The 13,496-nt window shown below is 34.6% G+C and overlaps 3 protein-coding genes across 12 annotated transcripts in view; 1 reads left to right on the top strand and 2 right to left on the bottom strand.

The window, feature by feature from the left end:
• Positions 1 to 1,597, top strand: part of LOC111491766 (CRC domain-containing protein TSO1-like) — a 5,836-nt gene extending 4,239 nt beyond the window's left edge. The window contains exons 8-10 of one of the 3 annotated variants that reach the window (XM_023140791.1): positions 625 to 691; positions 822 to 954; positions 1,038 to 1,597. In XM_023140791.1, coding sequence (XP_022996559.1) covers positions 625 to 691; positions 822 to 954; positions 1,038 to 1,485 — 648 coding nt within the window. In that variant the 3' untranslated portion in view covers positions 1,486 to 1,597. Of the gene's footprint in view, positions 1 to 624; positions 692 to 764; positions 955 to 1,037 lie in introns of all 3 variants that reach the window. The other 2 variants (XM_023140789.1, XM_023140788.1) reach the window with 2 other exon arrangements.
• A 173-nt stretch (positions 1,598 to 1,770) lies between these two features.
• On the bottom strand, positions 1,771 to 5,702 carry LOC111491767 (acyl-protein thioesterase 2-like). 4 transcript variants are annotated; one of them, XM_023140794.1, is made up of 11 exons: positions 5,506 to 5,701; positions 5,371 to 5,426; positions 4,781 to 4,872; positions 4,577 to 4,691; positions 3,552 to 3,588; positions 3,387 to 3,456; positions 3,158 to 3,262; positions 2,663 to 2,813; positions 2,467 to 2,549; positions 2,269 to 2,362; positions 1,771 to 2,184 (listed from the first exon to the last, which is right to left on the bottom strand). In XM_023140794.1, the coding sequence occupies exons 3-11, from the start codon at positions 4,809 to 4,811 to the stop codon at positions 2,088 to 2,090; spliced, it is 783 nt and encodes a 260-aa protein (XP_022996562.1). In that variant the 5' UTR covers positions 4,812 to 4,872; positions 5,371 to 5,426; positions 5,506 to 5,701; the 3' UTR covers positions 1,771 to 2,087. The 4 variants fall into 4 exon arrangements, with proteins under 4 accessions (XP_022996562.1, XP_022996560.1, XP_022996563.1 ...); XM_023140792.1 differs by lacking the exon at positions 5,371 to 5,426 and having other exon boundaries at positions 5,506 to 5,702; XM_023140795.1 differs by lacking the exons at positions 5,371 to 5,426; positions 5,506 to 5,701 and adding an exon at positions 5,180 to 5,263.
• Positions 5,703 to 8,438: 2,736 nt separating this feature from the next.
• The window catches only part of LOC111491765 (peptidyl-prolyl cis-trans isomerase CYP95-like), a 7,612-nt gene continuing 2,554 nt past the window's right edge, over positions 8,439 to 13,496 (bottom strand). For 4 of the 5 annotated variants that reach the window (XM_023140783.1, XM_023140785.1, XM_023140787.1 and 1 more), the window contains 9 exons: positions 12,617 to 12,655; positions 11,571 to 11,688; positions 11,261 to 11,388; positions 10,782 to 11,157; positions 10,429 to 10,547; positions 10,110 to 10,305; positions 9,334 to 10,020; positions 9,153 to 9,221; positions 8,439 to 8,966 (listed from right to left, as the gene is read on the bottom strand). In XM_023140783.1, the coding sequence (XP_022996551.1) occupies positions 8,663 to 8,966; positions 9,153 to 9,221; positions 9,334 to 10,020; positions 10,110 to 10,305; positions 10,429 to 10,547; positions 10,782 to 11,157; positions 11,261 to 11,388; positions 11,571 to 11,688; positions 12,617 to 12,655 (2,036 nt within the window). In that variant the 3' untranslated portion in view covers positions 8,439 to 8,662. The remainder of the gene's footprint in view (positions 8,967 to 9,152; positions 9,222 to 9,333; positions 10,021 to 10,109; positions 10,306 to 10,428; positions 10,548 to 10,781; positions 11,158 to 11,260; positions 11,389 to 11,570; positions 11,689 to 12,616; positions 12,656 to 13,496) is intronic. The other variant, XM_023140784.1, reaches the window with a different exon arrangement.

The following is a 13,496-nucleotide window of genomic DNA, read 5'->3' as shown; positions in this document are numbered from 1 at the left end:
AAAAAAAAAAAAAAAAAAAAAAAAAAAAAAAAAAAAAAAAAAAAAAAAAAAAAAAAAAAAAAAAAAAAAAAAAAAAAAAAGTCCCAAAAGGCTCGAAGCAAAGCCATGAGAGCCTATAATCAAAGTGGACAATATGATACCAATGTGGGGAGTTGATTCCTAATAAAATAAAATAAAATAAAAAAAAAAAACTCAAAAGGTTCAAACCAAAGCCATGAGAGCCTATACTCAAAGTGGACAATATGATACCATTGTGGAGAGCCGATTCCTAACAAAAAAAAACCCCAAAAGGTCCAAAGAAAAGCTATGAGAGCCTATACTCAAAGTGGACAATATAATACCATTGTGGGAAGTCGATTCCTAACCAAAAAAACCCCAAAAGGTCTAAAGCAAAGCTATGAGAGCTTATATTCAAAATGGACAATATGATTCCATCTTAGAGAGTCAATTCTTAACAAAAATGTCTAAAAAATTCTTAATCTTACAAATATTGGATTAAATTTTCAACATTTTCTTAAATTAACGAAATTATTTGATATAAAAATTGAATAAGTTTTCAATTTTTCAAATAGGCTAAACTTATAATTTAATCTTATAATATCGATATTTGTTCTTTCTTCGAAGGCTAATGTTGGATGCACAGAGAGATGTCGATGCAATGACTGTAGGAATGACCATGGCAAGAGAGAAGGTATGGTGTTCTTGAATTCTTCCATTCTTCATTCCCTTTGTCATCATTTGCACTGTGATAAGAAGCTTTGTAGCATCATATGATCTAGTGAACTGCAATGAAAAGGAACTTAAATTTCATGCGACTCCAGAGGTGGTGGCAACTGGAAAAGCTGATGTTGGAAGCGTGGAAGGCAGCTTGAGTTATGAACATGATATCTCCCCTTCTGAGTTTTATAGTCAACGACTCAACTCCCCGCAAACACCATCGTTTCAATACTCAGGGTAAGGATCTATTGGTATGATGACTATTACAAAAGGTATTTTTGTATCTGAATTGTTTCTAATTCCTTTTTCCTTTCACTTAGTTACGAAAAGGATCCCCTAAAATCCTGGATCGTGGCCGGAATATTTCGCCCCTCACCCGAATTTGATACGGCGAGCTCGTCTTCTCCAGATTGCTACGACATGTTTGTAGAATCAAACACAGACATAATGGATGCAAATTCTTGCCAATGGCAGCAGCAGATCAATTCAACGCCATTCATACCATCCAAGCCAAAGGGTTGTACAAGCATGTCACGTATCGACCAGCTACGCGTTGGAAGTAGTTCACCTGACACGCCCCCAGTTCAGGAAGGGAAGAAGGCGTCCATTAATGGAGGCTCACCAGAAACAAATATGGCGTTTCCCCCTCATTATGGTAACAACGAATATGAGGTTGGGATGAATAATTCTTTGGGGAGGATGGAGCGCCGCAGATATATATTGAAGTCGATGCCTCCCTTCCCGCACCTCACCCCACGCGACAGATGAAGAGCAGCAGCTACCAGTGACTCGAGTGGGAGATGATTGAGCCACAATGCCAAGCCATTGGATCATAAAGGAGCAGTGTAGATTTGAATACACAGGTTAGGTATTATTTGAATTTTCCTATGTGAAGAATATTTAAGTTTTTGTTTTGTTTTTGTTTTTGTTTTTGTTTTTGTTTTTTTTGGTTAATTGTGCTTTGGATTGATTGATGGATTCTTTTATTTATGGAAATGTGTTCTAATTAAAGTAAATAGTTGAAATAAATACATTTCATTCATAAAACTAAGATCAGTGGTAAGTAGGTAGTCATATATTAGATTACAACAACATTGAAAATTTTCTCAGATTCGTATACCCCCGAACTTAGGCTAAAAAACCGAAGGCGAAAACGAGTAAAACGTGGACAGTAACTCTATCAGATTTGCTAAAGACCAGAAACCAGAAAGACAATGGTTTATTCTTTACTAACGAAGCAACCACAATTAAAGAACTTATAACTATGATCATTCGTACTGCTGCCCCTATGCTCGAACGTCTCTACCATTTTTGTTACGAACCTAAAAAATGGTCTTCGTTGTTTACCTCCATGATTCTCTGCAACTTCTTCAGTGATCGACCAACCGTATGCCATCGAGCGCCAAAATGACTGTCAGCCAATTACAAACAACATCCATCTCCTCAGGAATGGTGTAATGGCCCAGCCTACATTGCAAGATCCCATCTTTTTGTTACTTATTATCAGACATACAAAACGAGAAGCACTAGGAAGTCGAGATACCAACATACCCGTTATAGGATTTAAATGTTAGATTGCTAAATCCAGATGAACTTAAAGTATGTGCAGATTTCTCCCCATGTTTGTAAGCTACAACATCGTCACCTGTAACCAACCGCTCAGTAAAATTCAATAGGATTAAGGGAATTGAGAGAGCATTTCTCTCACAAGGATGCATTAATGCTTTAACTCGTAAACTAGCAGTGTACCTGAACCATGACAGAGTAAAATGGGCAGGGACGCAGCGCGCCTTGCAGCTTCGTGTGACACACTGACCTGGTTCCTCAAAGATCTACAAAAAAAAAAAAAGGCTTTAATAAAGAACAAAGGCCACCCGTGTAGGCTTTCTCACGACCGTGCACTGTGTGTTTCGGCTTCTTCATAATTCACAAACAAAAATCAAACCTTGAACAGGGAAGCCAGCCACTAAGCCCAACAACTGCACTGAGGTTAATGGGGTATAGGTTTCCATTTCCATATTGCCCAAGAATACGGCATGACGCAGAGTAAATAGCAGTTGCAGCACCCATACTGAAGCCTCCAATACCCAGTTTAACTGTTAGTAAGAAAAAGAGTGAGAATATGACAAATTTGGATGCCAAACACCAAGTATCAGCTGTAAAAACGATACGAGAAGGTAGATGAGACCTCTATCTATACCTACCTACGTACAATTCATAACTGTTCTTCGTTTCAAAACCGTATATATGAAATAGTTTTAAATGAGAACTACCGGTTCGAGTCCTTGACACAACAATATCGAGTAATCTAATACGAGATTCTTTCTCTCTCATATGTGACCACCAGAGGAGTATCACACCAATGATTAAGTTCAGTGATTAAGTGACAAACAGCAAGTCAGCTGGGGGCAGTTAAAAAGCTTTTCAAGAAGAAACATACTATCAGCAGGTTCTGTAGACAAAAGATTAGCAACATGCGATGCTGCAGCATCCAAGCCTTCTAAATCATCAGGAGACTCCTCTGAAATATCTCCCACATCAAACCCTGATACGAAACGGCAGAGTACCTCATAATTTAAACTAATTCCAAGAATAAATATATCGTTTTCATAGGAGGAATTTGGCTCATAATTTTAATAAATTTTTTTATGAAATTTGGATAGTCTTACATGCAGTGCAAGGAAATCCACCAAATAATGTCACAGGACGAGTAGGAGCAGTAGGACAAATCCACTTAATCTGCAACAGAATTCGTAATTATTATGTTAATTGATCATATTAAACAAATCCCAAAACTTAATGACAATCAAGGTTACTATGTTAAGTAGCCTTACGTTTGGTAGAGGAAGAGTTTCCAAGAGCTGAGACCAACTGAAAAAAATTTAGAAGTAAATAAAATTCAATAACAACGATTCTGAAAGGACTTCCTAAGTTAGCAGATTACGATGAAGGAATACCAAAAGACAGCCTCCAAACAGATTCACAAGTATTGAAAACTGGGACCCAATAATGAAGAAACCAGCCCGCATTTAATGATGTAAATGTCTGATATCAGCTAGCATATGATAGTGATATTATTTTATATTGATTTTGATTTTTTTTTCTAATTATAAAGGACAGAAAACATGACGTTACCTTCCCACTTAAAAAGAAATCAGAATAAGAATCTCTAGTTAAGGCATATAGAATTTTTAAAACTTTCTATATATGAACATACACAAGAAGATAGGGCAAGACACTGACATTTACTCACTCAGCCACTTCTTCCCTTACTTTTGGCGTGGAAGACAAAAAGAAAGTCCTCTGCTCAGATATAACCCACTAATTAGGATGGAAAGTTTGTTAGTTACATGTAATGCGCCATAGAGTTCAGTGAGTCTTTATTCTCAAGTATGTAATAGCCCAAATCCACGGCTGGCCGATATTGTCCTCTTTGGACTTTCCTTTACGGGCTTCCTCTTAAGATTTTAAAACGCGTCCGGTAAAGAGAGGTTTCCACACCCTTATAAGTAATGTTTTGTTCTCCTCTCCAACCGATGTGGATCTCACAATCCACCCGATGTCTAGCTTCCACACCGCCCGATGTCTGGCTTTGATACCATTTGTAACAGCCCAAACTCACCGCTAGCAGATATTGTCTTCTTTGGGCTTTCCCTTTCAGGCCCCTCTGGTAGGGAGAGGTTTCCACACCCTTATGAGCAATGTTTTGTTCCCCTCTCCTGCTGACGTGGGATCTCACATAGTACATCAAAGTTTCTTCTTAATCTCAATCAAAGTAAGTCAACCAGAAACTAGCAAAATAACTCTAATAAGCTGGCTAAACAGGAAGGAGAACGTAAAGAAGATAAGCCATTAGTACCTTGACCCCTTATCACCAAGGCCATGTAACCAAACAATAGTTGCCTGATGCTTCCCTTTAGGCCTGACCACATGGGTCCTCCCAAACTCAAAGCTCATCCTGCCTGTTCTACTACCTGACATAATGGAGCAAAAATGAAAGCTAGCTAGTTTAGCTTGATGGACAGTAAACCAATAAAACAAAATGAGCAGAAAGTGAACAAACCAGAACCCATAGTAGAGCTGTTATAGCTCATTGTTTTTCCACAAAAATGTTGGAAGCAAGACAGGCCACAACTTGGGCGTTGGAATTAGTTCCTGCAATGAAGAGTTTTAGAATTGACCAATTGTATTTATATGCACTTGGGAGGGCTGAAATGGAACTAAAACCCATGAATTTTCCATTAGCTACTCCTGATATCACATCCCATAAACAGCCTCCAAAGTCCTCAAATACTAAAAAAAAGTGAAAGGCATCTCAAAAAAGGAAGAAAAAGGCAAGAAATCTTTATGGGCAAAGAAGAATCCACAAGAGATTAAAGCATCGATGCAGAAAACGAGCTCTGAGCTGACACAGCCCTTCAGTTTATAATGCCACAGAGGGAGCAACGAAAAGAGGGATTACGAGGGCAAGAGAGCGAGAGGCAAAGAATCTATGCCCGTGAACGCAGGACAACCCACAAGGCTAAAGCACTTCAACTACAGCAACACCAGAATATAGCAACTAATCAAAATTTTCAACCATTTTTTATGAAAAAAAAAGGGTGGTATAATACAATACATAAAGAATGAAAAGACAGCCATCAAATTACAGACCTAAAAGTTGAATGTTCAAGCAAGCATTGATGACGGCGAGAATTCATAGGAAAGATCTGGACGGATTGCTTAAAATTTACTTCAATATGAAGAACAGAAGCAGAAAGTGAAGGGGTTTTGAGGGTTTTTATTTACCAATTACAAAAAATTTGGGGTAAAAGTGTTCAACGACCCGAAAAGCATATCGGCTTTTCCGGTTTCTGTCTCTTTTGCAAAAGCTTTGCCTTCGCGTCCCTTCACAGTGCTTTCTCCTTCTTCTTCTTCTTGCTTTCTTTTTATTCCGTTGTTTCCTTCCTAATACTTCAAACGCCGAAGGGACTAAAGTGGCCCAGAAAGTCCAGAAACAACGGCTACTCTCTTACACAATGGCTTCCTGTGAAATTACTTTTTTGCACCCCCTTGCCTTCTAACTTCCTTGGTTTTTAGGGAAGGGCGTGCATGAAATCCGTAATTTTAGTACTTTTCTTTTTTTAACTAACCAAATAAATATATGTCAATTATACTTTATAAAAAAATTAATAATAAATATTATATATTTACCATATAAAAGTGACACTGTTTAGATACTGTAAACTAAAAAAAATAGAATTTAAAAAAATAAAAGATTAATAAAAAAACGAAATTATATTTAAAAATAGAATTAAACTAGAAAATTACCTAAAAATATTATATATTAAAAATCAGTGTTTGGAATGTAATTATCTAATCAAGAGGGAAGACAGAAAGCATTCGAGAAAGTACTTTTCAATCGTGTGATGATGTTTTCACGAATATGGCTTGAGACTTTTTTCCAAAAGAAATATATGATTTTTTTGAAAATTCTATTATATTTTTCAAGGTTAATTTTAAAATTTAAATGCATTAAAAATAATTAATTAAATTAGTTACATATTTTATATAAAAGAGTATGTTTGGATTTTTATTTTAATATTGTAAATAAGTTTTAATAACATTTAGATTATCAAATTAATATTGTCAACCAATTAAACAATTAACGATAAAATAATGATATGAATAATACGAAATTTTGAAATTAAAAATAAAATAAATATTAAATTTGGGAGCTGATTAAAAAAAAATAACTACGTGAATATTGTTTTTTTTTTTATTTTTAAAATTAAAATTAGCACTTTAGTAACAAAAATTGATCTTAACTTACAAAAAATACTTTAATTTTAGACTTTAAAGAAAGAGAAAATTTGGTTATAAACTTATATTTTAGATCTATTTAAAATTTAATTAATGAATTTATTAACCTTTTCGTACTATTTTCAATTCCCAATTACAATTAAAAAAAATTAGAATATGCGGACTTTATTTTTTTTGGAATCAATCTTTATAATTGGGAAAAATAAAATAATATTTAGCTTTAGATTTTTTTTTTTATTTCCTTAATGCTTTACAAAAATGCCTTTGGAAATTATTTAAGTATTTATAATGTAATTTTAAATGAAAATTTATTTTATCTATTTTATGAAAAACAAAAAATTGAATGAATAATTCAGATAATGTAATTGAGATAATTATTTAATAAAATTTGTTTTGGTTGAAATTTTTAATATTGAAAGAATTAGTGTTGAATTTTCTTTTTTAAAAATTAATCAATTTTTTACTCTCTCTTTTTTCTCTGTGTCTAGAAAAGTTAATTTTATTTTTAAAATATTTTATTTGAAAATTATTCCAACATTAGTAACTTTTTAGAAAAAGCATTTACTCAATGCATTCTTTGTGATAAAAAAATTCAAATTTTCATTTTTCCCTTTTTGAAAAAAAAAAAAAACATATTCACACATTTTATTTAAATCATAATTCTAAAATGATATTGAATTTTGGGTATACTATATAAAGTGGAGATTTTAAATTAACAAGAAAAACGTTTAAAAAAAATTAATAATCGAAATGTGATAAAGAGAGATTTTATCCAAATTTTATTGATAAACATTTTGTAGTAATACCGAATACCAAAACCAATGATAAAAGGGTTGAAAAATTGGTCAATTATAGAATGAATGGCTATGCAATACAGCTAAGAATCATAGATTTCCTTCGTTTTCTTCCATTTTTTAGATTCTTCTGAAGAATTTTGAATCAATTTCAACCATCTAAATCATTACATCTTTCAACTTCTGCTAAAATAGAGCTAAAGGGTTTTTTGGGGAATTTTATTCTTTCAGCTCAAAGAATCTTCATACCATTATATAATATTATATTCTTGTGAGGAAATTCCTTTGAGTCAACATTATAATCAAATTTAAAGATAGCAATATCTCCAAATTTTAAAAAGATAAAATGAAGGTTCTTTACAAAAAGAGAAAGGCTTTTTTTTTTTTTTTTTTTTCATTTCTTTTAAAAAAGATCTTTTAATGAGAATGAATTCTTCCGATTACATCAATAGTCCAATCTAAAATATTGCGAATACAATTTTTCGTGTTCTAAGAATTTTTTTTGGATATCAAAAGATATTTTTGTTTATTTTTTTTTCTTTGATGTATGATGGGTATTCAATGAATAAGTTTATATATACTATTAATGAGTGAAATTTCAAATAAATATTTTTATTTCTTCAAATATAGAACGCAAAACAATTTGCCCGTATCAATTCAAAAAGTCAAACTTCTCGTAATGAAAAATTGACCTTTTGGCAAAAAAAGACTCTCTAAAGTTACGAGGCACTTGCTTTTACTTTGGTTAAATTTGAATATTAAAAACCTACACACTTTGCTTTTGAAAGAAAAAGTTGTCAACTCTTTGATAATAAAAACCTAAGTTGGGATTTGATCTTTGGAATAATAGGCGATGGGACTAAAATAGATCTCTTCGTCACCTTTCAAATCCTTTTATTTGTATACAATAAGATGCTGTCGCCACTACTTCATTTCATCATACATTTTAGATTAATCTAATTGATACGACGGTTTGGATTGAAATTAAACTATATGAATTGTATATAAATTTAGTGAATATGCTTTTTGTCGAATATAATTTGGAAGTTTTCATATGATTTTGGCATCTTCAAGTTGACGCACATCGAACAAGACACTAAAGAAAAACCATAGATCAACACGAGATATCAAAATCGCCCGAAACTGGCTAACGACTGTAGACATGCAAACACTGCTGAATACCCAGAAAAGAAAATGATCCAAGATGATATTATTCACTCTATATCCTACGAGATGTACTCTGATGCAAATCTAAGCCGGGTTTAATACAAAGGCTAGAATGCATAATTTATGGTCTCCATGAAATCATTAAGGTCCTTTCTTTCTTTTAATGATCTTTTCACCTTCTCTTAATCTGGAGATCCATCACCGTAAGAGACCAGGCCCTTCTTCCCTTCTGGGCTACCAGAAGGTGACCTGGACCTATCTTTAAGCGTTCTTCTTGGGGATTGTGAATCCGCAGGGGTTCTTGATTTCAATGGGGATCTGCTCCTTGAAGAAGATCTCCGCCTAACGACTCGAGGAGACACACGAGACCTGGATCCCTCAACTGGGGAACGGCTCCTAATAGGGCTTCGACTACAGCTATAACGACGACTACGGTAACGAGGACTACGAGATGCAGAGGGAGTCCTGCTTCTTCTGTTTCTGTATCTGTATAAATGAGGAGTTATCAAGCAACATAAGAACAAAACATGTAGCAATACCATTGGGGCATTTGTACTAGTTTAAAAGATTAAGGCTTTATGTTGGTCATGTGTCAAATGAGAAGAAACTCTTATGTTCATGAATAGATTCAATTCAGAACTTTGATTGTGAGAAATAATAGAGATAACAGACCTTAGCGGAGATCTTCCTCTAGGAGGGCTTCTATAGCGCCTGGGAGAATATCTTCTGTAACTTGAATATCTAGTAACACAAGCAAGCACTTAAAAGATCATTTCTCTGAGCTGTTCACTTATAAGCATAGAAAACTGGAAGTGTGACATTAAACAAACTGAACATTATCAAAAAAGCTCACCTGTCACGTTCAACTCTTCCACTGTAACGATATGACCTGACAGGAGATGCAGAGGGTGTTCTGTATCTTCGAGCAAATGAATAACGCTCACTAAAACCACGCCCCCTTCTGATGCGCTTTGGAGACCCTTCTGGGGAAACACTTCTTGATGCACTTCTCCCTCTATCAGATGCCGGTGACCTTGGCCTACGGATGGGAGTAAGACTCCTAGAGTAGCTCCTTCGATTCCTAACTGGTGCTTGAGGACTTCGACTGATACTCCTCCTAGAAGGCCCCCTACCTGAGCTTCTGCTCAGACTCTGACGAGACGACCTCAATGGACTTCTGCTTACACTTTTGGAAACTCTTGCAGGACTCCTACTAATTGATTTTCTAGAGGCTCTTCTAGGTGGGCTCCTGCTTGGACTTCTTTGTAGATTGGATCTCAAGGGGCTTCTGCTAACTCCTCTCCAAGGCCCGCATCGTAATGGGCTTCTACTAATACTCCTACCTTTCCTTCCCATACCCGAGCTCCTGCTACAATTTCGAACAGGACTTCTGCTAATGCTCCTGCTCCTCAATTGTGCACGAGGCGGGCTTCCACTAATACTTCGACTCCTGCTCATACTTCGTTTCGGACTAACACTGCGACTCTTGCTGCGACTAATACTCTTACTCATCGTCCTTCTAGGACTATAGCTTCGACTCCTGCTCATCAACTTTTAATAAAATACCAGATCTGGAACAATTGTTAAGCACAAAGAATAACTGAGGCGTGACAAGAATGGAGAGTGGACCTAGATTTTCCAGGGTGGTCGTCTACAATATCAGGTTGTCTTTCACAGCATCTGTAAGATTTAGAATTCACTGAAGCAATGCCATTGCTCCTTCGCTCACCATTCTCCTTAGGGGATCTCTCTCCATCATTTTCCACGATATCTACCTCTCCTCTCCTTCTATGGCAGGCATCTGAGGCTTGAGGTACATCTTCAGCTGCAGGATATCACAAAAACAACATGATGCGTGCAATCAAGCAGTGATTTGGAAAAATTAGAGATGAATCGAAGAACCCATCCTCATATTCACCAAGATCAAGGATGAAGGGAAAAAAATTACCAGGTTTCACTGACAAGCCCTTACGGTTTAGATCTTTCCCTTGAACATCAAGGCCATCTTGCACAGAAGTGCTTCTGCTTTTGCTGTCACTTTCAGTATCCGTAAGACTGTCCAAGGCCCTGGCGATGAAAAAAAAACTGAGTATTAGATAATGCCCATCTTGCAGTCCATATTAACTCACTTAAAAGCATGCGTAGAAAACCAAAGGACATGAACCAAACAATCAACTGTATCAAGATCATACATTTTCAAGCTCCTTCCCCCCACCCAAAAAAATAACAAGAAAAAAAAAATCTTGAAGAATCAGAAAAATAAATAATGAAGATATACTTTTAAGTCATAATATCAAGAACCTTTTAGATTTTCTTTTAGACTTCTTATCATGCCTCCATCTCTTCCGGTCACGTCTTTTATCCTTTCTTTTACCACGTCTATATCTGCCTCTCGTAGAAGTCTTCTTTCTCTTTCTAGACCTGTCATCACTGGAAGAACTTTCAGAAGAAGACGACGACGACAAATCTGCGTCAGAATCACTCTCAGAGTCGGAGTCTAATTCCGAATCAGATGAACTATCTGAATCAGATGTGTGGTATCTTCTCTTCCTCCTCCTCCTCTCCCTTGTTCTTTTCTGCTTTCCTCTTCGCTTTTCTTCATGACTATCGTCATCTGAAGAAGTAATCTTTCCTATTTTCATTTTGTTTATCTTTCTTTTTTCTGCAAAACAGTCAACTAACTTTAAAAAATGGCCTTAGGGTCGAAAAATCAACTCACAAGAAACAATTCACAATAATAAAATAAATAACAAGTTATCAATATGTTTTATAATTCCTACCTTCATTAAACTCGCCACAGTTGACAATTTTCACTGTAACAGTTGGAACACCATCCTCTACATCCACACTTTCTATCTTTTTCAGTACGTCAAAACCCTGGACAAGTTTTCCAAATACTATATGCTTCCTAAAAGAGCAGTACCGGAGGGAGAATGAGAGATCAGGTCAATATAAATAATATGATAACTTTACAACACATCAAACTTCTATTCTCATCTATATAATATGTACAATAGTAACAAAAATAATTTTTTAAAGAACAAAGACATAATAACGATAGTATATCAGTGCAATACTACACTAACAAACCTGTCAAGATGATTATTGGCCTTAAATGTGATAAGAAAATGGGAGCCTAAAGTGTCACGGTCAGCAATTGCCATCGATAGAAGACCAGGTCCATCATGTTTTAGCCGAGGAGGTTCATCTGTACTAATTTCAAGCATTTGTTACTCTCAATTTTACCAAAATAGCATGCACATTAAAACTCTTTTGATGGCTTGTGAAACTACAATCAATTGTGCAGAAAACAATATCTAAACAAAAGGATGCTTCTGAAAATCTATATACTAAGCATGAGTGCACACTTAAAGAAAGCCACTCAGTAATGGTCACAATAAAAAAAATAGCGCGAGACTGCAGCCTATCTCATAAAATTACAACAGATGGATTAAGATCATATCATGTCAAGAAACAAGAGAACCGAAACAAGATTAGTATCACTTATAGCAGTTCTTTCAGTAAAATGTCTTCAAAGAATATAAAGCAGTAATATACTTATAAAAAGGAAACCTATCAATGTGGGGGAAGAACCTCATAGAAAATAAAAAGTGGGGCTCCATGACCTGCATTTTCTTAGTTAACAAAATATGTTTTATCATGAGAATGAAATAAATCTAAATTAACCTAATAGATATAGAATACTATAGAAATCAATACAGCCACCAAAGTTTTTATTAGCAGCCCCATTCCATAATAGCAAGTATGCAAGCAAATTAAGAAATCAAAGGATGTAAAGAGGCAGTACCACAAATCATATCAAACCAAAAATTATAAGCATACTCCTCATATTGTCGATAATAAAATTTGAAAAATAAAAACACACATTTTAAAGCTAAAAAAAATAGGAGATTTGCCTTCAAATCTCTCAAGCTCAAAACTTAAAGATTATTCACATCGGGACAAGACTGATGAAAATTTCAAAGCTCATTTCAACAAACAACGGACTTCTTGTCCCTAACCAAACCATGCATTAATTCAATAACTACACTAGAGTAATACAAGCAAAATGAAACCGTATTTAAACTTCCATCATGAAAAGAATAAAAATAATTTTCAGAAAATGCAAAATTCACCTGGAAACTTTCCACTGTATATGCTCTCTCCAACAGTACCTGCGTAAGATAAGAGCAGGGAAGAATTAACTTTCATCATCATGTAAAAACCTACGTACAAGTTAATACTGTCTACAGGTCAGTTTTCTTACTTCTATAGAATAGCAAAGACAATATTCAAACAACTTTTCAAAGAAACCACATTCTTGTAACTCCTCAAAGAAGATGTAGTTACCAGATGTTGTCCAGCACATTACATTTACTTGATACAATCTTCAACAAGGTTTCTCAAGAAAATAAAATAAAAATAAATCCAACGGCAAGCTATCAATAAAAATAATAATAATAAAGACATTGCTCTAGTTTCCAATAGCAAGGCCAAGAAAAGGGCAGCTTTATTCAAAAAGTAAACTTAGTTAATTCAACTCTTTGATACATGCAAGAATATCTCCAATCACAAGATAGACTAGCTCTTCAACGATTCACTAGCTACCAACTATCAACTAACAATCATATAGATAACACAAGCATGTCTACCAAACAAAGTGTAAATGTAAAAAAAAATGTAATGAAACTCAGTTATTCATCACTACAAAATATGTTATTAAACTATCCTACATTAATCTGAATTCTTAATCTCTTCGTCAAAGAGATGGAGTGGAAAAAAATAGTAACAGGTTGTTGCCTAATGCATTTCTTTTTAAATTCAAAATTCAAGTTACAGTTTAACTAGGTAACTAACATATAATTTAATAGCAGCCAGCTGAATCAACCAAACATAGAAAGCAACCAATGTGCATGAATAAGTTATTCATTTTACTCCCCTTGCCAGCACAACTTCAAAAAAAAAAAAAAAAAAAAAAAAAAAAAAAAAAAAAAAAAAAAAAAAAAAAAAAAAAAA

This window comes from Cucurbita maxima, unplaced genomic scaffold (assembly GCF_002738345.1).
Source record: "Cucurbita maxima cultivar Rimu unplaced genomic scaffold, Cmax_1.0 Cma_Scf00017, whole genome shotgun sequence".
NCBI classification, from domain to species: Eukaryota; Viridiplantae; Streptophyta; class Magnoliopsida; order Cucurbitales; family Cucurbitaceae; genus Cucurbita; species Cucurbita maxima.
Note: the sequence above shows the minus strand (reverse complement) of the source record. Positions and strands in the feature narration are given on the sequence as shown.

Bases quoted from the DNA above. Each gene is read 5' to 3' on its own strand.
- LOC111491767 (XM_023140792.1), bottom strand. From the start codon at position 4,811: ATGAGCTATAACAGCTCTACTATGGGTTCTG. The intron at 3,263-3,386 runs GTAAGACTATCC...GTTTCGTATCAG, and splicing joins TGGATTTCCTTGCACTGCAT to GGTTTGATGTGGGAGATATT. The intron at 2,363-2,466 runs GTACACTGCTAG...GGTTGGTTACAG, and splicing joins TTTACTCTGTCATGGTTCAG to GTGACGATGTTGTAGCTTAC.